The sequence below is a fragment of the Trachypithecus francoisi genome, unplaced genomic scaffold (genome assembly GCF_009764315.1).
Source record: "Trachypithecus francoisi isolate TF-2019V2 unplaced genomic scaffold, Tfra_2.0 Lachesis_group17, whole genome shotgun sequence".
NCBI classification, from domain to species: Eukaryota; Metazoa; Chordata; class Mammalia; order Primates; family Cercopithecidae; genus Trachypithecus; species Trachypithecus francoisi.
In genome coordinates this window covers 82957758-82981377 of record NW_022681462.1, presented here as the reverse complement: position 1 = coordinate 82981377, position 23620 = coordinate 82957758, and the positions used below count along the sequence as shown (strand labels likewise).

Below are 23620 nucleotides of genomic sequence, written 5' to 3'. Positions count from 1 at the left end.
CATGCCTGTAATTCCAGCTGCTTGGGAGGCTGAGGCAGGAGAATCGGTTGAACCTGGGAGGCGGAGGTTGTGGTGAGCCAAGATCGTGCCATTGCACTCCATGCTGGGCAACAGGAGTGAAACTCTGTCTCAAAAAAAAAAAAAAAAAAAAAAAAAGAGTTCAAGACTTCAAGACTAGCTTGGCCAACATTGGCCAACATAATGAAATCCCATCTCTACCAAAAAAAACACATATGTTTTTCTACAACACATATGACAACTACTTGCAAAAACAGAGTTATCTAGCCCCAGATGTCACTAGTGCCCAGAATGAGAAGGATGGCTGAGGGCGACTTAGTCATGAGGCCCTACAGAGAATGGTCTGCCCAGGGCTATTTTCCTGGGTGGTAAGCTGCTGTGGAAAGAAGGGCAGGCAGCCAGCAGCCTCAGGTTAGTTAGACCTTTAAGGGACTCAAGAATAGACTGCCGTATCTTCTGCACATTGGGATGTCCTGGGGTGGCTACAGATCTGAGAGTCTCCCAGAATCTCTTGTGATTTTCTGAGGTCTGAGCAGGTTAAAAATTGGAGTTGAAATTTGCAATGTGAAAGCAATTAACAGAGAATTGTATATACACTTAAATAAATAATACATAATAATAAAAGAACTGAAGGGTTTATGGTTAGTGATCTGTGCAGAGCAGTGGTGAGCTGGCATGGATTCTTACTATAATAAAAGTACCACTTCAGCAAATGACATGACATTTCTCAAAAGAAGACACACAAATGGCCAACAAACATATGAAAAAATGCTCAACATCACTAACCCGAGGGAAATGCAAATCAAAACCCCAATGAGATTACCACCTTACTCCTGCAAGAATGGTCATTATTGAAATGTCCAAAAACAATATATGTTGGCATGGATGTGGTGAAAAGGGAATGCTCATACACTGCTGGTGGAAATGTAAATTAGCACAACCACTATGGAAAACAGGATGGAGATTTTTTGAGGAACTAAAAGTAGACCCACTATTTGATCTAGCCATCCCACTACTGGGTATCTACCCAAAGGAAAAGAAGTCATCATATGAAAAAGACACATGCACACATATGTTTATTGCAGCCCAATTCACAATTGCAAAAATACAGAACCAACCTAAGGGCCCATCGACCAATGAGTGGATAAAGAAAACGTGGTATATAAACACCATGGAATACTACTCAGCCATAAAAAGGAATGGATTATCTTTTGCAGCAACCTGCATGGACCTGGAGGCTACTGTTCTAAGTAGGGTAGCTCAGGAATGGAAAACCAGATGCTGTATGCTCTCACTTATAAGTGGGAGCTAAGCTATGAGTATGCAAAAACACAGAGTGATATAATGGACTATAGAGACTCAGAAGGGAGAGGTTGGGAGCGGGGTGAAGGATAAAAAACTACGTATTGGGTGCAATGTACACTAGTTGGGTGACGGGTGCACCAAAATCTCAGAATTCACCACTAAATAACTCATCCATGTAACCAAAAACCACTTGTACCCCAAAAGCTATTGAAATTAAAAAAAAAATTAACAAAGTACCACTTGGCCGGGCACAATAGCAACACTCTGGGAGGCTGAGGCAGGTGGATCACTTGAAGTCAAGAGTTTTGAGACCAGCCGGGCGCAGTGGCTCACACCTGCAATCCCAGCACTTTGGGAGGCAGAGGCGGGCAGATTACCTGAGGTCAGAAGTTCAAGACCAGTTTGACCAACATGGAGAAACCCTGTCTCTACTAAAAATACAAAAAAATTATCCGGGTGTGGTGGTGCATGCCTGTAATTCCAGCTACTTGGGAGGCTGAGGCAGGAGAATCACTTGAACCTGGGAGGTGGAGGCTGCAGTGAGCCGAGATCATGCCATTGCACTCCAGCCTGGGCAACAAGAGCGAGACTCTGCCTCAAAAAAACAAACAAACAAACAAAAAAAAACAGTACCACTTCAGCTACAGTTAACTGCATTGCCTGTAATTTTATAAAATAGCCTTCTACTTTTCTTTTTTTAAAATCAGGGCATCTATATTGCAGCTCCAAATGCATACTGCCAAACTATGATTCAGAGTAAATGGAGAAAAGTGTAAAGAGTCTACGGTATTTGTTATAACATTCATCTTTTAGCTGAAACTAAGCAGACATTCTTTTCCATAAAGGATGCTTCAAACCTTAGCATTACCATTACTATGGAACATCAGAACCAACCGGAGGGTCAGCTATAAAACCTGTTACCCTAGAGACTGGTACAGCTTCATGATTTGACGAAATGCCTCCAGATGCTCTCAGAGTGAAGGGTTATGGAGACAATCCCATGCTGAGAGAAGAGGCTGGGGTGAGGCACAGCAGAGAGGAAGAATGCCAGAGAAACCTGTCCTGCTGGAGACATGGCCAAGAATCACGCAGGTGAGCCACAGGAGAAGGGCATCAGGGATGCAGCTGATGTTTTCTTAGGATACTTTCTTGTATCTGGAAAAGTGGCAGGTGGGAGGTTGGCATGAATAAACCCTGGGGAAGAAGTTATTGAAAGAAAATCCAGACAATGAAGTAAGGGTCACAGGATTTCAAAGTCAGGAAAGGAGAATTCAGTGAAATAAACCCAACTGGATTTCATTCATTCACTCATTCATTCATTCATTCATTCATTCTTCTACAGGCCAGGACCCAAAAAGATCTCTCGAGACCCTTTTAGGTTTATAGCCTTTCTCCAGAATACCAATTGGTACAATGATGAAAGGATCCAAGAATTGTGGAGCTGAAAGTTTACTGACGAGGAAAATGAGGTTCATAAAGGTTACGTGCTTGTTTAGATAAAAAAGAAATGGGATTTAGCCAACAAGACTTGATTAGTGGGAAGGGCAGTCCATTCACATGTAATTCACAGATTTAAGATTTACATCTTCGTTCAGTGGGGTGATATTATTTGATAGGAGGTGGTGTTGAGGGGTTCGGACAGGACAAAGCCCACTTTTGAGAGCTGGGTGCATTTTACTACTCTACTGAACATTTTCTTTATTGTCAAATTCACGGGCTTTCTTGTCTTACTGTCTTACTAACTTCCTCCTTCTTGCAATTATCTGGGCTTCCAAGAGAACCGACGGTCCTTCTTCTGCCTCCTCTTTCTTCTTTTTGTCTACTATGCGTTTTCCCTAAGGCTCACGTTTATGGTTTCAACCCTCATTTTGTGTTGAAGGGTTCCAAGTCTACATTGCTAGCCCTGTCTTCCCATTGAAATTTCAGTTGCACATGTCCAAATACCTAGCAGATCTTTTTGCTTGACTGCCTGGCTATAGGACATAATAGTATGTTCAAAATCAGATCAAAATCCCCTCCTAACCCAGATCATGTCTCTATTTTCACTTGTTCAGTAAATGACACCCATCATTTCCCCAGATTCTTCTTAGGCTCCAAGCCTACAAGTCATTTTTTCTTCATCCTTTTCTGTTAATGCTTTGTTGAGATTCAGTCTGTAGTATTCTGGGGGAGGCAGTGTGTCCTAGGAATGCAATATTCTTCCAGTGGAAGAATTTCTCCAGTTGGCTGAGGAGATAATTTTCTTGGAGGTGCTGAAGGATGGTTTTCATATGCTGTGTGCATTCTGGTCAGGAGAGGAAAAGACAGAAATATAGTACAGGAGGGAAATTTAAGAAGTAGGTAAGGAAATCTCTCAGCCTGACATTGATGAGAGTGATGAAAAATATTGGGGGGGGTGTGGCATACTACAAAGCTACTTTTCCCTTGTATCCGCAGACTCTTGTTTGGTACTCAGGGAGTTTTGGGGGAGTGAAATACAAACACCCATCCCCCATTCCCACCATGCAAGACAGGACCATCTATCTCAGAATGAGCCTTCCGGCTATACAAGACTAAGTTCCTGAACATAAAAGGAACCAAAACCATTTTTGTTCATCTATGATGCTTTCCTAGAAAGATCTTGATGAAAAGAGGGGAAATGAGAACAAAAATAACTCCAGGAAGTCTGAATTATATGAGGTATTCAAAATTTATCAGGTCCCGAGAGACACAGGTATGGGGCTTCAGACATGCCACCCTGCCATGTCGGAGGGGCAATGGTTTAAAGGCATTTTGTTCCTGACTAGCTGCTTCACTCATTAGTTTCATGTTTCTGGAATCTGTGATAAAAATAACAAAGTATACATAATCAATAGCTTATGCTATTATGTTTAAAAAACTTATCTGGCCTGTGACACAACCTTAGGAGATTCTGAGAACATGTGCCCTGCTTAGGTTACTTTAATGTAAGTTCTTGGTAAACAACTTAGGAACTGCCTTTTCATTTTTTTTTTAAACTCACTATAACTGCTGCTAATCAGAATGTATATTTGAATCTTTGCTCCTGGGGGGGCCATCCTCAAGCTTTGGGCTCAAATAAACTTATACTTAATCATAAAGAAAAACCATGGCTGGGTGCAGTGGCTCATGGCTGCAATCCCAGCACTTTGGGAGGCTGAGGCGGGCAGATCACCTGAGGTCAGGAGTTTGAGACCAGCCTGGCCAACATGGCGAAACCCCATCTCTACTAAAAATATAAAGATTAGCCGGGCACGGTGGTGTGCACCTGCAGTCCCAGCTACTAGGTAGGCTGACGCAGAAGAATCACTTGAACCCAGGAGGCGGAGGTTGCAGTGAGTTGAGATCATGCCATTGTACTTCAGACTAGGCAACAAGAGCGAAACTCTGTCTCAAAAAAAAAAAAAAAAGAAAGAAAGAAAAAAAAAAAGAAAAACCAAACCTATTTTTAGTAGTGATATTTCCTCTTTTTGGAAAAAAAATAACAACAAACTGCCAGGTCCCTACGGTGAGTACAGGTGCCAAGGCCGATGGATGAATACACCCTGCCAACTCTCGCGAGGCATGTGTGGGAGGGAGCTAACACTGGCAGACAGTCTATGCACCTATCCTAGGACTGCGACCAGGCTAAAAGTTTGTGGGAGAGTCCTATGTATAACACAGCAATTCTCACTTACCAACAGACGTCTGTATAGTTTGCCAACTTAGGAGGGCCACAGTGGTGCCTGAGGCCCAGGATACCACTGACCCGGCTTGTGTTTCTGCATTTAGGGTATCATGTCAACCACGAAATGACTTTCAGACTCTTTGATGGTGGTATTTGAGTACGATTTCTCTTTTTATCCTCCAAAAGGCCAGGATCACTGCCTTGAACATATATAGTAAAACATTGCTAAATAAATAAATGAATGGCAATCCTTTGCCTTTTGGGAAGTAGACGCAGGCTTCTATTTCAGAGGATTAAGAGCCAGGGAGCCCAGAAGATTGCAGAAGCATGTGAATCTGAATCGCTTCCCAGTGAGACTATATGCAAAGGCTAAGACGGGAACGTGACCCATGAGGCATGCTGACATCAAGAGGTTCACCAACAATTTCTTTAATGGACAAAGAGGAGGTTTCTTTTTCTTGTCGCATAGGTTTGTTTTTTTGAAAGTACTTTCTCTTAAACTTACAAAGTTAGTATTCATGAGGTTTATGTGAGCCCTTGTGGGTCGACCATTGCTAACTAAACATTGAGTGCCCTTCCTTTGAGGCATATTTGGTAGAGCTGTGATCAGAAATGGGGGCTTCCTGGAGCCAGGCCAAACCTGCTCTCTTTGGTACAGCTGTAGCTGGGTATTTGTCTGGGTCTTAGAAAACAGACAGGACACGATGGCAAGATCCCACGTGATAGCCAAACTCACTGAAGTAAAAGGAAAGGTCCCAAGAGTGGCAATGTTCTCTTAGCCAATTCCCCAATATTCCACTAATTACATTATTTTCAAAGTGCCAGGTATATTGCCCTTTGGACCACTGCACCATTACCTAAGCTGGGCCAAGGCCACCCTGAAGGAGCTTCCTATCCTTACATAACTTTCACTGTCTAAAGTTACAGTCTTTAAGTCTGATGATCATTATATAAAATGTTCTATAAAATGTATATAAAGTTACAGTCTTTAAGCCAGATGATCATTATTAGATAATTAACTTCTAATAGGAGAGATTAGACGAATGTTGCAGGAAACACACCCTTCATGAATAAACAGAACCCAATTCCTTGGATAGCTCAGTGAATGTGGTGTTAGAGATCCAACAGGGAAATTTTATGGTGCACTGAGTCACTAGGAAAAATGGAACCCTAAAATGTTCCTAGAGTGAACTTGTACATCTGAACTCTTTCCAGACTAGGATTGGGATATTGTTTGATCGAGACTGGAGTGGCCCATAGCTCAAGTGCACCAATGGTCATAAACACCATTGCCAGTAGGGACCTAATCAGTCTGTGGTGACCCCAGTGTCCCCTCTGTAACATGCTGATGAATCCTACAACCATATTTCTGACTGTAAGCACTAGACTTTTACTGAGAAATGTTCAAAATATTTTCAAATGGTGTAAATAACTATAGATATCCTGCATTTTATAGATTATTATCTTTAAAACATAAGGTGATTTTTATGCTACGTATCAGTGTATTTTCTTTAGACAGAAATAACAATATTAATAATAATACTAATCAGCTTGGTTTTTTTTGGTAACAACAGTTTTTCAGATTCCTTTTTTAAAAAATTATTTTTATTATTTGCTTTCTTGGGAAATCGGATTCCTTTTTTTTTTATTTGACACAGAGTCTCGCTCTGTTGCCCAGGCTGGAGTGCAGTGGCGTAATCTCAGCTCACTGCAACCTCCGCCTCCCAGGTTCACGCCATTCTCCTGCCTCAGCCTCCTGAGTAGTTGGGACTACAGGCGCACCACCACGTCCGGCTAATTTTTTCTATTTTTAGTAGAGAGAGGGTTTCACCATGTTAGCCAGGATGGTCTTGATCTCCTGACCTCGTGATCCACCTGCCTCGGCCTCCCAAAGTGTTGGGATTACAGGTGTGAGCCACCGTGCCCGGCTCAAATTCCTTTTTATAAAGGATATTTCTGAACTATAATCTAGTCTCCTGAATGGATCTATCTGGGAGTGCCTTGAGCAAAATAACTGCTGTAGGTATGTGAACTAGTTATGTCCCTTATAATTAATGCAATTATTAATACATACAGACTATAAGTCAAAATCTTATAAAACTGGTTAATACTGGTTATCATTCAGCAAATATTTATAGTGAAGACTAGCTTTAAATTGACCTGAGAACTAATATCACAGCAGTGGCAATTCCTGTTTCTTGGATTAAAAATTTTAAAATGAAATATCTACTGGAAGCTCTACTGCTACCACTAAGATCAATATCCACAAGGCCTGCCCTCTTCTGAAAGAGTTTTCAGGTGAGGTGTAGGGTGTTTCCAGTCTGTGCTCACTTGGAGCAGATGCACGCAGAGAGAGATCAGGAGATGCTGTGCTAGTCTGGCAGACTGTTGGAAGTAGATTTGCAGCAAGTAGCTGCAGCTGCAAAGTGCATCTCTGGGGTATGAAGGGCTGAAGAGAAGGAGGGGACGCTAGTGGTCAGCAACAACAGGTGAAGTGACACCCTGGATCACTAGGAAGGGAATACTTCATAACAAGGGGATGAGACTATCAGGAGCTGGAAGGATAAGTAGTCTCCTTCCTCTTCCTCTTCCTCCAACACTCTCACTCATTCGTCTACTTGGGGGAGGTATTTCCAACATCTGCTTCTCTGGGACTTCTGGACAAACTGGAGGATTAGACTTCCCAGCCCCCTTGAGGTGAAGTGTGGTCATGTGACTTGCCCTGGCCAATGAAATGGAGAGGAAGTGATGTGTGTCACTTCCTGGAAGCAGCATGTAATGGCTGGGTTTGATTTCCATCCTGTTCTGCTTTGCCCATATAAATGTACCTACTGATGCAGAAGCCCCAGAGATGGAAGCAATAAACTCTGTGTGAGAGAAGAAAACAGCAGAACCAAAACTAGCAAAAACCTAAACAAGTGCACTTTGGTTCCATGAAAGCCATCAGATTTCTGGGTTGTCGGCCACTCTTGATGCCATGCACCATTTTCTTTCTCCCTTTCTGACAGTCTGCCTCCTCTGTACCCTCTTCTCGCCTCCTCCCCTCACTACCTATTTCTTCTTTCCTTTCTCTTTACTCTATGGTCCCATTGCTCTCCTAGCTAGAAATTATAATGTTTTATATTCCTAACCTAAAACATGTATATATTTGTGTTTTTTTAAAAAAACGGGTAGGCTGGGCATGGTGGCTCATGCCTGTAATCCCAGCACTTTGGGAGGCCGAGGCGGGTGGATCATAAGGTCAGAAGTTCGAGACCAGCCTGGCCAATATGGTGAAACCCCGTCTCTACTAAAAATACAAAAATTAGCTGGGTGCAGTGGTGCGCGCCTACAGTCCCAGCTACTCAGGAGGCTGAGGCGTGAGAATCACTTGAACTGGGGAGGCAGATGGTGCAGTGAGCCGAGATTGTGCCACTGCACTCTGGCCTGGGCGACAGAGCGAGGCTCCGTCTCAAAAAAAAAGGCAAATTTTTAAAATTAAACGTTTTGTATTTCTCTCCCGAAGGATAAAAAGCTCCAAGGTAAACAAAAACTCAGCTTCAGCTTAAAAAAATGTATGCTTTGAAACCTTACTATGTTATATAAACATATGGTGCTAATATTGTAGATAAGTCTGCAATTGACTTTCTTGTGTGGGTCAGTGGCTATCAGGAAAAACAAAAACAAACATAAACCTCCCCCAAATACCATGCAGCAGCCACACAGCTCAGAAAAACCTGAGCTCCCTCTGGAGTAGGTTCTGAACAGGAAATCACTGCAAATGGAGTCAGTGCCTCAGTCGTTGTCAGTAATTTTGTTAAGAAGGCTGGCACAGCCCCAGCATCCAGAAGCCTAGTCAAGACTGCACAACATCTATAGTTAGCAAAATAAGTCCTCATTTTCATGCACATTCATTCATGACATGAGGTCACCCCAGCACCCCGAAAGTTGTTTCAAGGAATTAAAATCACTCCAGACACAAAACAACAGAGAATGAAAGGCAGGAAAATGCAATGGTAGCCTGGCTAATCATGCACACTTCAATGCTCACAACAGATGGGTACTTACAAGCTCTGGTTTTAAGTAAGAACATGCTCTAGCGGGTAAACATGCTTTGAACTTTTAGACCATTTTACAACACCATGGGGAGACCCACTGGGAATTTTACACATAAAACCCTCTTCAGAGATGATGTGCTGGGAGAAGAGGAGAAACATTTACATGAGTAAAGAAAGAACGTGCAACAAGAGTGAGAGTCCAGTGGGAAATTCTGAAGTTCACTTACTGCCTGCTTTTGCTCTTCCTCCTGGAGTGTTGAAGATGAAAAAAAAGGCAGAGGAAAAAGGAGAGAAATTAATGCTCATCACCACAAACATTGGGAAGAAATTATAGAAAAATCAGGCAAACCAGGCCAGGCCCATGGGTGCTGAGATCAAAGGCCCCGTCCCCCACAGGAGCATCAGAGGACAAAGCAAGCAGCAGGCCTCGGCCCGGTGAGTGATTCAATGCTAACTCCTAGAGCTAGAAGGAAAGAACCCTAGAAATCACCTCGCCAACGTTCTTACTGTAGATGAAACAGGCCTAGAGGGCCTCACCTGCCTACGGTTCACATAGCTGTTTAGGGGAATCTGAAAGAGGAAATGCAACCATGACTTGAAATTCTAATAATAATTCTATTTCATCATTCCGGATATTCACATGTGTTTAGGTACATTTATCCAGGCAAGTGGTTTTCGATGCATGGAACACAGACCAGTAGCATCGGCATCACCTGGGAACTTGTCAGAGATGTAAACTTCGTGCCTTACCCTATCCCCACCAAACCGAAGCTCTAGGGGTGGGGCACGGCAATGCATTCAACCTTGTTTCTGATTCTGGTGCATACAAGTCTGAGACCCACTGCTCTCATCACTTCCCAACTAGCAGTCTGCCCACGACAGGTTCTTTTCTTATTTGGTCCCCTCTCCACACTAAACATGTTGGAACTGTACCCCCATCTACCTGCTTTCAGGCACAGTCTTTTTTTTTTTTTCAGTGAGTCCCATACACACCCACTTCCACCAATAAACCAGAAACTGTTTGGAGACCCTGAAAGGTCATTCAAAAAATAATTCTTGACCTCAGTTTTTCATTAATTCAATACAAGTTTATTTAGTACTTCTTGTGCAGAAAGCACTGGAAACATAAAGAAATGGTCTCTGTCATCTAAATCTATCTATCTATCTATCTATCTATCTATCTATCTATCTATCTGAGACAGAGTTTCGCTCTTGTTGTCCAGGATGGAGTGCAATGGTGGGATATGGGTTCACTGCAACCTCCACCTCTGGGTTCAAACAATTCTCCTGACTCAGCCTCCTGAGTAGCTGGGATTACAGGCATGTGCCACCAAGCCCAGCTAATTTTGTATTTTTAGTAGAGATGGGATTCACCAGGTTGGTCAGGCTGGTCTCGAACTCCTGACCTCAAGTGATCCGCCTACCTTGACCTCCCAAAGTGTTAGGATTACAGGTGTGAGCCACCGCACCTGGCCGGTCTCTGTCTTTTAGAACCGTATGGTGATGGAACATAGAGCAGGCACTTGCTGGCTATCAGCTGACTGCCCAAATGAACGCACTATCAGACACTGTAGGAAAAAGGATAAAGAGAATACTTTCAAGTTTCTCTTTCTTCAGTTCTTTGCTACTCATCTACTCTGTCTTTTAATGGGTTTCTTCCACTTCCTCTTTCTGTGCCTCACCATGGGTCACTGTGGTCAGGGAACCTCAGCTCTTTGGCCTAGTAAATCTAAAAGCTGTGCAATGGCTCTATTTAAATTGGACCAATTCATGCAGCCAGTCTTTACTGAATATGTATGTGCCTAGGAAGTCTTAGGAATGGGTAAGTGCTCCTGCTCCCACACAGTCTACAGACCTGGGTGCAATGGTGAGAAAGACCTCAGTAAAGCAAAGGAATTATGAAAGGGAGAGGGTGAGTGAACACTTGGAGAACCTAATTTTTATTATTGCAAGGGAGAGACAGGGACTAGAAATAAATGGGCACTGAGAAATCTCTTAAGGAGACTCCCAGCTCAGCACAGGAAGGTGCTGTTCACAATCAAAGCCAGACGCTGGATGCCTGACCAAAGCCAAACTCACAGGAGCCCAGGCTCAGAGTGCTGAGCACCAGCTCTGGCAGTGTGAAGGAGGTAGAGCGCTTCTGTTTTTGCACCTGCTTCGCAGTTAGGAAGCAAGCTCTCTTCCTTGCCAGACTTCCCTTTCGGGCAGGACACTTTTCTTATATTCATGAGGCAAGGCAAACAGTCATAGGACAGTTATCAATTATAAAATGTGTTTTCATTGCTGGCACCGTGTTGAAGTGGAAAGTGCGACGGTTGGGGAGGGATGGGGCATTCCTAACAGGCTGAAATTGTATCCGAGGTCAGAAGACCAGTATGTAATTTCTTAGAACTGTTTCTAAGACATCTCGCTACTTCCACAGTTTTCTCCAGGTTTGGTATTAAAGAGAACACTGCAGTGGCTAAACAGAATACGGAAATTTCAGAAAGCAACGTTTCATACTTGGACATCTGGTGATTGCAATTTAAGTTTGTCAGAAGAGAAATCATAATTTGCAGTAGACATATATCAGGTGAGGCTGGGGACAGTGGGCAGGGCAGTGCTTCCAGGACTTATAGGCCTTCCATGTGGCCTGGTATTGGGGAGAGAGTGGACTTTGGCAAAGTGTTATTTAGGATAGTGTTGTATAATTTAAACTCACAAAATTTATTCAGATAAAGCCTTTAAGGCTCTGTCAACACAGTAAGCAGGTCAGATCCCAGGTCTGAGAACCTCTGTGTTATCAACTAGTCAGCTGGGGTCACTAAATATTGACTGATGACAAGGGATAGAGCCAACGTTGATTTAAAAGGGGGTAATAATACCTTAATTATAAAGTGTAAACTTAGAACTGCTTATGTTACCTGATAACACGTGAGTCTCTTCCACATGAACGAGGTCTGGCAAGGTGGCCAAAGCAATGGCATAGCCACTGTAGTCATTTATATAAAAACTTACACTTGGCGGGGCGCAGTGGCTCACACCTGTAATCCCAGCACTTTGGGAGGCCAAGGTGGGCAGATCATGAGGTCAGGAGATCGAGACCATCCTGGCTAACATGGTGAAACTCCATCTCTACTAAAAATACAAAAAAATTAGCCGGGCATGGTGGCGGGCGCCTGTGGTACCAGCTACTCGGGAGGCTGAGGCAGGAGAATGGCGTGAACCCAGGAGGCGGAGCTTGCAGTGAGCCAAGATCGTCCCACTGCACTCCAGCCTGGGTGACAGAGAGAGCCACTGACTCAAAAAAAAAAAAAAAAAAAATTTTACACTCAAACTAGATAAACATTTGCAAATGAGGTTGAAATTCAAAACTGCAGAATTCATCTGGTAAATTAGTTTCTTTTTTCTTTCTTTTTTTTTTTTTTTTGAGATGGAGTCTCACTGTGTCACCCAGGTTGGAGTACAATGGCGTTATCTTGGCTCACCATGACCTCCGCCTCCTGGGTTCAAGTGATTCCCCTGCCTCAGCTTCCCGAGTACCTGGGATTATAGGCGTGCACCGCCACATCTGGCTAATTTTTGTATTTTTAGTAGAGGTGGGGTTTCATCATGTTGGCCAGGCTGGTCTTGACCTCAGGTGATCCACCTGCCTCGGCCTCCCAAAGTGTTGGGATTACAGGCATGAGCCACTGCACCTAGCCTGGTAAATGAGTTTCAAAAGCAGTATCAGACAAATGGAAAATGAAGTAGAACATGGATTAGAAACACCAACATATAAACACTTCTAGATTAAATAGGAAGTTTTTTTTTGAGGCTAGTAATTAATTAATAGTCATTAATCAGATAAAAAGGTATAAAGGAAAGATGTAGAGAAATATGAATGCCTAAGTGTCAGTCTACATCACGTCATTAAAAAGAATAAAGGGTGGCTCATGCCTGTAATCCCAGCACTTTGGGAGGCCAAGGTGGGTGAATCACCTGAGCTCAGGAGTTCGAGACCAGCCTGGCCAACATGGTGAAACCTGTCTACTAAAAATGCAAAAATTAGCCAGTTGTGGTGGTGGGTGCCTGTAATCCCAACTACTCAGGAGGCTGAAGCAGGAGGCAGGAGACTCACTTGAGTCCGGGAGGCGGAGGTTGCAAAGATTGTGCCACTGCACCCCAGCCTGGGCAACATAATGAGACTCCATCTCAGACAAAAAACAAAAAACAAAGAAGGAGGGACCTTGGTACTCCTTGGTGACAGGGATTGAGTCTAGTCACCACAATATGCCAAATACCTAATATGACACTTAGGAACTCAACAGATTTTTATTAAATAAACAAAAAAATTTATTTTAACCCTGCCTTATTCCAAAAAAGGATTAAGATTTTTGTTGAATGAATTAACAACGATGTCACTTCTTATGTATGCTTCTTTAAATTATCACTTCAGACAGAAGATAAAGTACCTAATAGTTTCCTGAAGCAGTAGAATGAAAGAACTCTCTGTGGCATGAAAATTTATTGTGTGATGTATTTTAATTTATGAGTATCCCAGACCATGTGGCTTGATTGTCCATTTGACTAACTGCTTACAGCTATTTTATGAGAGAATTAAATGCTAGCATACTGAACATCAATAAAAGCAGGCAACCCTTTTAAATTAAAATCAGGATTTTCTCTCTCTCTCTCTCTCTCTCTCTTTCTTCTTCTTTTTTTTTTTTTTGAGACAGGGTCTTGCTTTGTCACCCAGGCTGGGGTGCAGTGGTGCGACCTCGACTCACTGCAACCTCCACCTCCTGTGTTCCTCACATCCCACAAGTGTACTAACTCCATGGCAGCTGGGCTTTTAAAGTCCTATGAGGCTGCAGATGTCACACAGGCCACGTATGTTTAAGTACATCCCTGCTGTTTAGAGTGAGGGGCTAGGTTGCTTAGCTGGATATTTGACAACCATTATAGGGATTTGGGTGAAATTTCTACATAAGATTTTTTTTAAACAAAACCCGTTTAGACACAAAGTATTTCTGAGGAAAAATCCTGCTGGGATTATAGGCGCATGCCACCATGCTCAGGTAATTTTTGTATTTTTGGTAGAGATGGGGTTTCACCATGTTGGCCAGGCTGGTCTCAAACTCCTGACCTCAAGTGATCCACCCACCTCAGCCTTCCAAAGTGCTGGGATTGCAGGTGTGAGCCACTGCACCTGGCCTAAAATTAGGATTCTAAAGGGTACTTTTATGGGTTGATGCATATGTATTTTTAAAAGTAGGAGAATACTAAAATTTTAATAGAAGTCAGTAATTCCTGTGTATGACCTTTTAGGTATGCATATAATACAAAAATTAAGATTATGTGGTAATTCTTTTAGGAAGCTGGACACTAAAGGCATGAGATTTTCGACTGTGAATTCTAGCCAATGGATAGAAAGACAACATTCCTGGATTTGTGTTTGCAAATTCTTCCTCCCAGTCTTAGCCTGTCAGATGGGTAAGAACCTGGCAGGGGATCCTACAGGGGCAGCAGTGTCCTGCTTATTTTACTGAAATTACAGCTACAAATATAAAGAAACTCGAGGTTTGGGAGTAGAGTTGCGAGCATTAGCTCATTCTGCATAGCCCTTGAATACAAGCATCAGTGGTACACTAGAAGGCCACAGTGGCATGCATGGGGCTTGGAGTCAGTAGTTCTGGGGATCGCTAAGACAATCCAACTGAAAGGCAATGGTACAAGGTTACTTAGGGGAGATGCACTCTGGCTTCCCTTCAGTTTACATATACCTTTTGCCTTTTACAAAAACCACATTGGGGCACTGGGTAATCTATGCTTGGGTAATATTTGAGAACATCTTTCTGAAAAGGGAGATGTGACACACGGAAGAGGTGAGTGGATACCCCCCCCTTTTTTTTTTTTTTTGAGACTGAGTCTCACTCTGTGACCCAGGCTTGAGTACAGTGTTGCAATCTCTGCTCACTGCAGCCTCTACCTCCCAGGTTCAAGTGATTCGCCTGCCTCAGCCTCCTGAGTAGCTGGGATTATAGGCACGTGCCACCACGCCTGGTTAATTTTTGTATTTTTAGTAGAGACAGGGTTTTGCCATGTCAGCCAGGCTGAACTCCTGGCCTCAAGTGATCCATCCGCCTTGGCCTCCCAAAGTGCTGGTATTACAGGCGTTAGCCACTGCACCCAACTGGATACTGACTGGATATCTCCCATCCCACAGGTGTACTTAACTCCATGGCAGCCGGGCTTTTAAAATCCCATGAGGCTTCAGATGTTACACAAGCCGTGTATGTTTAAGTACATCCCTGCTATTTAGAGTGAGGGGCTAGGTTGCTTAGCTGGATATTTGACAACTGTTATAGGGATTTGGGCCAAATTTTTACATAAGATTTTTTTTAAACAAGACCCATTTAGACACAAAATATTTATGAGGAAAAATCCTGCTAACAGGGTTAATGCAGAAACATATCTATGCAAAACAACCCAAATATGGCCAAAGCTAGGAGGAAAACAACAACAACAATAACAACCACCACCACCACCAACAACAACAACAACTCAACTCATGACAAAACAGTAACTGTCTTGAGCAAGTCAAAATTCAGTTTAAAACACAAATTCTACATTTATCCAAGTTGCTAATGCCCATTAGCTTCATTACTAAGAGACTGACTTAGGATGCACAAGTTGGAGAAAAGTCTCTAAACTGATATTCTCCAGGGCTACCACTCCTGGGGTTAAGATCCTTGTCACTTCGGGCCTGGAGGATGAAATAAGTCTCCTATTATCCTTGAGTTTCTCCCTGTTCTAACTTGTCCTGCGTATTTTCCTAAACTGTTATTTTTAAAACCTCCAGTGACTCCCCTTTACCACAAAATTAAATTCACTCCTGTCATCTGGCTTTGGGGGCACTCCACACTTTGTGATTTTCTCTGGCTGTTAACTCGGTATCATACTACTAAATGCAGCGGGGTCTCAGCATCGCTGGGCAGCACCTGAGAAAGTAAGAGCAGGAGCAAGTATCCTGGTATTGCTGCTAAGTAACCAGGTAGATATTTCTGTTCAATTCCAATAACACTGTCCAGGGTAGGACATTCAAATGCCAAGCATGCCTTTCTTTGCTCAGGGGTAAAGGGGTTGTAATATAGCTTTCAACAAGAATAGACAGACCTCGTGTGCCTGTAGTCCTAGCCACTCAGAAAGCTGAGGCAGGAAGATCCCTTGAACCCAGCTCAAGCAAGGTTACAGTGAGCTGTGATCACATCACAAGATAGACCTGACTTATTACGCATGTATTCAGTTCCCCAGTATCCCAAACCTAGAGCTAATATGCTATCTTACTCCTAATATAGTAAAGTTACCGACTAGAATGGTTTAATTAGGTTGGTTTTTGTGATGGTTATTTTTATGGGTCAACTTTACCAGATTAAAGGATAGTCAGCTGGTAAAACATAATTTCTGGGTGTGTCTGTGAGGTGTTTCCAAAAGAGATTGGCATTTGAATCATTAGACTGAATAAAGATCTGTCTGCACCAACATGGGCAGCATCATCCAATCCACTGAGGACTTGGATAGAAGAAAAAGGCAGAGGAAGGGCTATTGTGCTAGAACATCATCTTCTATGCCCTCAGACATGTGAGCTCCCCAAGTTCTTGGGCTTTTGGACTCTGGGACTTAAATCAGTAACATAACACCACCCATCTCCCAAGCCACCTCCCAGACTGCGAGTCACAGCATCAGTTCCCCTGGTTCTCAGCCCTTCAGAGACAGACTGAATTACACCACCAGCTTTCTCAGTCTCCAGGATGCAGATGGCATTAACATGAGACTTCTTTACCTCCATGACTGTAAGCCAATTCCCATAATAAATCCCCTCTTAGATATCCTTATATATATTCTACTGGTCCAATTTTTCTGCAGAACCCTAATACAGGTTGTCTCTGTACTACTTATTGAAATAGGACCCGTACTATTTGTTAAGTATTTAAGTGAAAGATTTGAAAACTTGTCTTAACAGAAACTTTAAGGCCAGGAGCAATGGCTCACGCCTGTAATCCCAACACTTTGGGAGGCTGAAGTAGGTGGATCACCTGAGGTCAGGAGTTTGAGACCAGCCTGGCCAACATGGCAAAACTCCATCTCTACCAAAAATACAAAAATAATTAGCCAGGCGCGGTGGTAGGCATCTGTAATCCCAGCTACTCGGGAGGCTGAGGCAGGAGAATTACTTGAACCTGGGAGGCGGAGGTTCCAGTGAGCCAAGATGGCACCACTGAACTCCAGCCCGGGCAACAGAGTGAGACTCCATCTCAAAACAAACAAACAAACAAACAAACAGAAACCACTTTAAGTAGTTGAGAAACATTATTCATTTGTACATAGCTAATATCCTATTTATAAACATTTTTATGTATTCATAAAAGCAACTGCTCAACACGTTATCCTACTTCCAGTTACAAGTTTTTTAATAATCTGGCTTTGCACTAATTTACATGACTTTTATACCCAATTACGCTAAATTTATGGAAATTTATCTGAAAACTGATTTTAGGCTAAAGTCAAGCCTTTAGCCTCATCCTATTCTGACATCACAGGGAGGCAGCAGCTGAGGCTTTGGTGGGAGAAGAATGACAAGAACTGAGCGTGGGCCGTGGGCTCTTACCTTCAGCAACTTCATCAGCTCTTCTAGCTGGACCATCAGCTCCCGCCTGCTCTCTTGCAGGGCCGACATCCTCTGCTCCAGTTCATCCTTCCTTTGCCTGTCCAAGAGGAGAAGCCCATCAGATAAAGAGACCCTCAAAGACGGATCTAAGGCCAGGTGAAATGGATTTCAGACCTGATCCTGCTACTTACCAGTTATGAGACGCTGAGCAAGTCATTTAGCTTCCAATACCTCACAATATGGTGATAATGTCTGTTTTGCCTACCTTCCTGGACTGTTCTGAGAATCATACGTAAAAGTGCTTTGGAAAGTTTACATGACCATATAAAGATATTATTCATATTACCAGAATGAATCAATGATCAAAAAACTCTTTAGAAAGTCAATGCTTTTCGAAAAATATATAAAATCAGCCCAAATTTAGATTAATAGTGGATAAACCATATTAAACTGCTCAGAGAAAACAGGGTTCAGTAGTAAGTACTTCTGACACTAGACAGATTCAAGAAGGGTGACAGATCAAGATGGCTCCCTGTGTCCAAGAACAGTCACTTTTCCTTGAGGATACGTTTTACACCATCTACTCTAGCTCAGTATGTCCAAAACTAGACTTAAGATTTTTCTCCCTAAATGGTTTTTTGTCTCTGTCTCTTTTTTTTTCTTGTCTCTGTCTCTTTTCCCTGTCTCTGCTATTTTTCCTTCCAGGTGTCATGGCTGAAAAACTCAGTCCTCTTTGTTACTTTCTTCTTTATATTCCATATTCAATCAATAACTCAATTCAGATCATTCTTTCTTGGAAAATTTATGTGCCTATCTTTCTATTCCCATTTCTCTCGCTTTATCTAAGCACTCCTTACCTCAAACATCAAACAGTCTCCTTGTGTGATTAATCCTGCTTTTCTTGTGTGTGTGTGATGGAGTCTCACTCTGTCACCCAGGCTGGAGTGCAATGGTGCGATCTTGGTTCACTGTAACCTTCGCTTCCCCGGTTCAAGCGATTCTCCTGCCTCAGGTCTCCTAAATAGCTGGGATTACAGGCATCACCACCATGCCCAACTAATTTTGTATTTTTAGTAGAGATGGAGTTTCACCATGTTGGCCAGGCTGGTCTCGAACTCCTGACCTCAAGTGATTCACCCGCCTCAGCCTCCCAAAGTGCTGGGATTACAGGTGTGAGCCACTGGCTCCTTCATCTTTTATGGTGAGGAAAAAGCAGTGGGATAGAAGTCAACAGCCTCAAACTTGAGTATCAGCCCCAGTATTTAGCAAATATGCAATCTTAGACAAGTCACTTAGCCTCAGTTTTCTCTCCTCTAAAAGGGGACTAGTAACAGCAACAATATTCTGAGGATCATATAAGGTAATAAACATGAGGGTGTTCTATGAACTTTAAACTGCTGCTCAAAGCAAAGCTATGTTCATTTCATCATCCCATAATGATCGCAACAGAATTTCTAGCATCACTGGCCCTTGCCTGCACAATCTAGACCTATGCTGTCTGTCACAATAGCCACTAGCCATGCCTGACTACTGAGCCCCTGAAACACGGCTAGTCCGAATTGAGATGCTCAGCAATTGTAACATACACACTGGAATTCAAAGACTTAGTGCAGAAAAAAGCAAAATATCTTGATCATGTTTTAATACTGATTACACGTTGAAAGGATAATATTTTGAAAATATCAGGTTAAGTAAAATATAGTATTAAAATTAATGACACCTATTACTTTTTGGTTTTTCAATGAGGCTGTTAGAAAATTTTTAATTACATATGTGGCCTGCATTTCTATTGGAGAGTGCAGCTCTAGATCCCATCTACATTCCTATCCTTAGCACCTCACCTCCTATTTTATGCCCTTTGTGTCTGGACCTCCAGCTTATGGTTCACTTTTCCTAAGTGGGCTCCATAATTACATAACTCACCTTCCAAATCTTATTCATTCCTTAATGTCTTACCCAACATCACTGTCAGGAAGCTGCTCCTGATCACTGCAGCAGGGACTGCTTGATTAAGCACTACAGTAATTAGTGTTCCTCAGTGGTACTTAATTTACTTTACTCACTGCCATTCCTACCATGATGCAAAATCCTTGAGGTCAGGGATGGGCCTTACTCATCTCTGCATGTATTGAAGGATGAAGAAAATATCAGGCATCCAGTATCACCTGATTAACATCTACCGAACTTACCAAAATCATGATTTGAAACTCTCCAAGGGTCTCCAATGACCTAACAATTGAGACTTTCTAGAATCTGATCTCAATTGCCTGGCAAATTGTATCTCCTATCACTGGCACTCTAAAGATTGATGTAATGCATGATTGAAAAGAAATTTTTAGTTCCAAGACTCTTTCCCTTTTCTGAAATGTGCCATAATTATTTGGGGGAATCATGCTGAACCCCAAGCACACTTCCAATCTGAAATGTTTTGTCCTACACTCCATCCAAATCATTATCTACTTTTCATGGTCTAGCTCAACTTCTACCACTTCCATGGGTCCGAATGCTTCCAGAGGAAAATTAGACACACAAAGGTGGTAGACAATGAATATAGATATAATACCTATATTATATAGGTATTATATATGTAAAATATCTTGTGTGTATATATACATTATATTATATATATATTTCTCTGCACAGATTTCTTATCCATACTGTTTATTGACATTGCACAATATTATTTAACTGACTACCAGATTATTTTATGTTTTGTTCCAAAACCAGATTATAAGTTTTTAGGAAGGACTCATTGTCTTCTAGTCTTCATACTCCCTAAACTTCCAGCGCAGTAGACTCTCGAGAAGAAGGATCTACTCATTCAATGTTCTAGGAAGACTTCCTTCCCTGAACTCCTGAGCCTGGATGTGATATTCTTTATCTGTACTGTGTGTGACCAATTATGATATAAGGTGGAAATGAATGAGCTACAGCTACATCCAACCACATGGAATGATCCTAAAGGCTAATACGGTGGGGGTAGGGGGTGGACAGGGAAGTCCTCTGGGACTATCCCCACCATATTAGTATAATATTTCTATTAAGCTCAGAAAACAAAAGGCAAAACTAAACAGTTTATTACATAGGATAGTGATAATGCGATAAAACTGTTTTAAACACAAGGTAATGATAAACCAAATTCTGGATAGGGGTTCACCCAGTGCGGAAGGTGGAGGCAAGGAAATGGGGTAAGGGAGAGGTACTTCTATGGATGACATTGTTTTAGTCATACATGAGTTCTCAAATAGGATGTGGGTTCATAAGTATTCATTTGACTATTATGCTTCATATACGTTTGTCACACACACATTTGTCATACATTTTATTGTAAGCAACATACCATTAAAAATAATAATAAAGGAAGAAAAGGCAACCCTGGTGGTCAAGGCTCATAGCCACTCACCCTATGGGTGAAGTTGTCCACCTTGTTTTATTATACTAGCTGGGTACTGGCAGTCCCAGGCCTCATACATTCTGATCAAAAGCAGACAGATGTCAGATACCTACAAGTGAATCCAGCCCTTTATGTGTCTTTTGATAAGCAAAAGTTCTTAATATTAATGTAAGTGGATTTACCAACTTCTTCTTTCATGGTAATTCGAAGATATTACTTTCTATTCCAAAATCCTGAAGACATTCTCCTACTTTTCTTCTAGAATTTTTTTTTTTTTTTTTTTTTTTTGAGACAGAGTTTCGCTCTTGTTGCCCAGGCTGGAGTGCAATGGCGCAATCTCAGCTCACCGCAACTTCCGCCTCCCAGGTTCAAGCAATTCTCCTGCCTCAGCCTCCCGAATCTTCTAGAAGTTTTAAAGTTCTGTATTCATGTCAAATCCATCTGGTGTCGGTTTTTATAATTAGTGTGGGGTAGAAGACCAACATGTTTTGTACATAGGCATAAACAACTGTCCCAGCACACTTTAAAATAGTCCGTCCTTTCTTCAGTGATATAGGAACTGCTTTTGAGGTTAAATACTTTCTGATTTCTCCACCTTCAGACCGTCGTTGGTCTGATTACATTCCTGCTTCTTGCTATCCTATGTGACATTCCTGGACTTAGCCCTGCTACGACATCTAAGATATTTTTCAGATCCTTCCAGCTTAACTGAGCATTTTCAGCAATCCCAGTTTCAGCAACAGTTAGACTCAGGATGACAGGCCTTTTTGCTTTTCTAGATATAAAACCAGGCACTAGACAACAGGTGCATCTTATGCCAAGAGCCTAGACTTACAGTCTGCCCAAGTCAGCAGCATTTGTGCTCCCATCCTCCCTAGTACGACACCAGCTGCACTATGCTCAGACATGCAGCAGTGAACCACAGAGACACCCAAGTCTCAGCCTAACTACATGAGAAAACTAAAATAAATTTTTAGGAGAATGAAAATCTCTATACATCTAATGATTTTTTTCACCTGCACCATTTTAAATTCTTTATGACTCTACTATGACAACTTTTATTGATGATCTAAATCTAAACAGTAGACTATCTACAGAAAACAATAATCTCCATTCTCTGGGAAAAGAAACAAGAGGCTACACAGAATCCCAGATAATAGCAAATTAAAAATCAACCTAAACAGAAGGAACCCACTATTTGAAAATCTAGAGATCTGGTAAGAATCAAGTCACTAAATGTAGTTTCCATAATGTCTTAACTTACAGAAGAGTGTGTACGCATGTGCGTGCACACACACGCGCGCGCGCACACACACACACACCCCTTCCTAAGGCTCATAGGCAATAAGACCCTAATAATCAGATCATTTCTGTGAAGACTTCCCCATTCCCTCCAAAACAGCGTCAAACATGGTGGTAACACTGCTCTCTAATCCCATTCTCATTCTACGTCCTTAGTCTCCTGATTCTTGAGACACTTCGTTTAGAAGCCATGGTGCAAGGGTTTCATGTCTCAGAGACATACATGCACAGGAAGCATCCTTCTCCTTTGGCAGAGCCCTGCACTGACTGTAAAGAGCCAGGAAAATATACTCACAGGAAAGGCAAAGCATTCTTCCCGCCAACTGTCTCTGAAGTCAGACAAATTAGCAAGATAAGAAGAGGGACTGCAGCACAGTGGTCTTCTTAAAGCAATCACAGAAGTATAAACACTGCCCCGCTGGTCCCGGAGCTGGGAGACTGGTATTTACTAAGTTCTGTGATAATGGCTGACATTCGTAGAGTGATTTCTAATGGAACCCAGACATCTGAAGCAGTAACAGAATGGGTAAACTCTGCAGTGGTTTGCTCTCACAGGATTGTTTATACTGAACAACAGATTCTTCCCCACTCCTTTGGTTTCCTCAGATAAGTTCCATCCATAGTAGATTACATGTGGGAAGTGGTCGAGAGTCCCTACTCACCTCAGCAGCCGCAGCTCTGCCAGCAGCGTGGGGTTCTGCTGTGCCTTCTCAGGGGTGGGCTGGGAGGCCTGCTCGTGTTCCAGGCGGAGACGCTGAATCTCCTGCAGGATCTCTCTGGAGAGGACGTGTGAATGGAAAGGGGCTGCACAGTGCTTCTCACTCACGCCCCCTCTTTCCCTATTACAAGTTTTCCACTCTAGCAGCGCCTCCTCTACCAATCTTGTTCTGATTGCTTCCAAATGGCCAAGAGGTGAAATGGACACCTTCTCAATACTGCTTCACCTGACATTTCCTCAACAAAGCAATCCTTTGTGGTGGAAAAAGTCATAAAAATACTCTTCTCAAGGACCTAAAAAATCTCCATGAAAGGAAAATTACAGCCAGAATACTTTATTTACTCTGTTCCACTCAGGGAGGAGGAAAAGGGAACTCCTTGCAACCTCCTAATGCAGGTCCTGTGCTGACTTCCCTTAATCCTTACCTGCCCCTTCCTGCCCCCCGTCCCTGATGCCCCAGTGGACAGCTGTGTTGCTGGCACCTACGCCTGTTACCTTAGGTCAGGTCTCCTCGTCCTGGCTTCTACCTTTCAGTACACAATGGTGTGCTGTC

The 23620-nt window shown here is 42.5% G+C and overlaps 1 protein-coding gene across 29 annotated transcripts in view; it reads right to left on the bottom strand.

Moving 5' to 3' along the window:
* DTNB (dystrobrevin beta) overlaps positions 1 to 23620 on the bottom strand; it is a 309281-nt gene that overhangs the window by 30199 nt on the left and 255462 nt on the right. For 19 of the 29 annotated variants that reach the window (XR_004428453.1, XR_004428456.1, XR_004428457.1 and 16 more), the window contains 3 exons: positions 23012 to 23125; positions 17654 to 17750; positions 9252 to 9272 (listed from right to left, as the gene is read on the bottom strand). Coding sequence is in view for 24 of the 29 variants with exons in the window: in XM_033176347.1 (XP_033032238.1) it covers positions 9252 to 9272; positions 17654 to 17750; positions 23012 to 23125 (232 nt within the window). In the remaining 5 variants the exon portion in view is untranslated. The remainder of the gene's footprint in view (positions 1 to 9251; positions 9273 to 17653; positions 17751 to 23011; positions 23126 to 23620) is intronic. The other 10 variants (XR_004428459.1, XM_033176356.1, XM_033176354.1 and 7 more) reach the window with 1 other exon arrangement.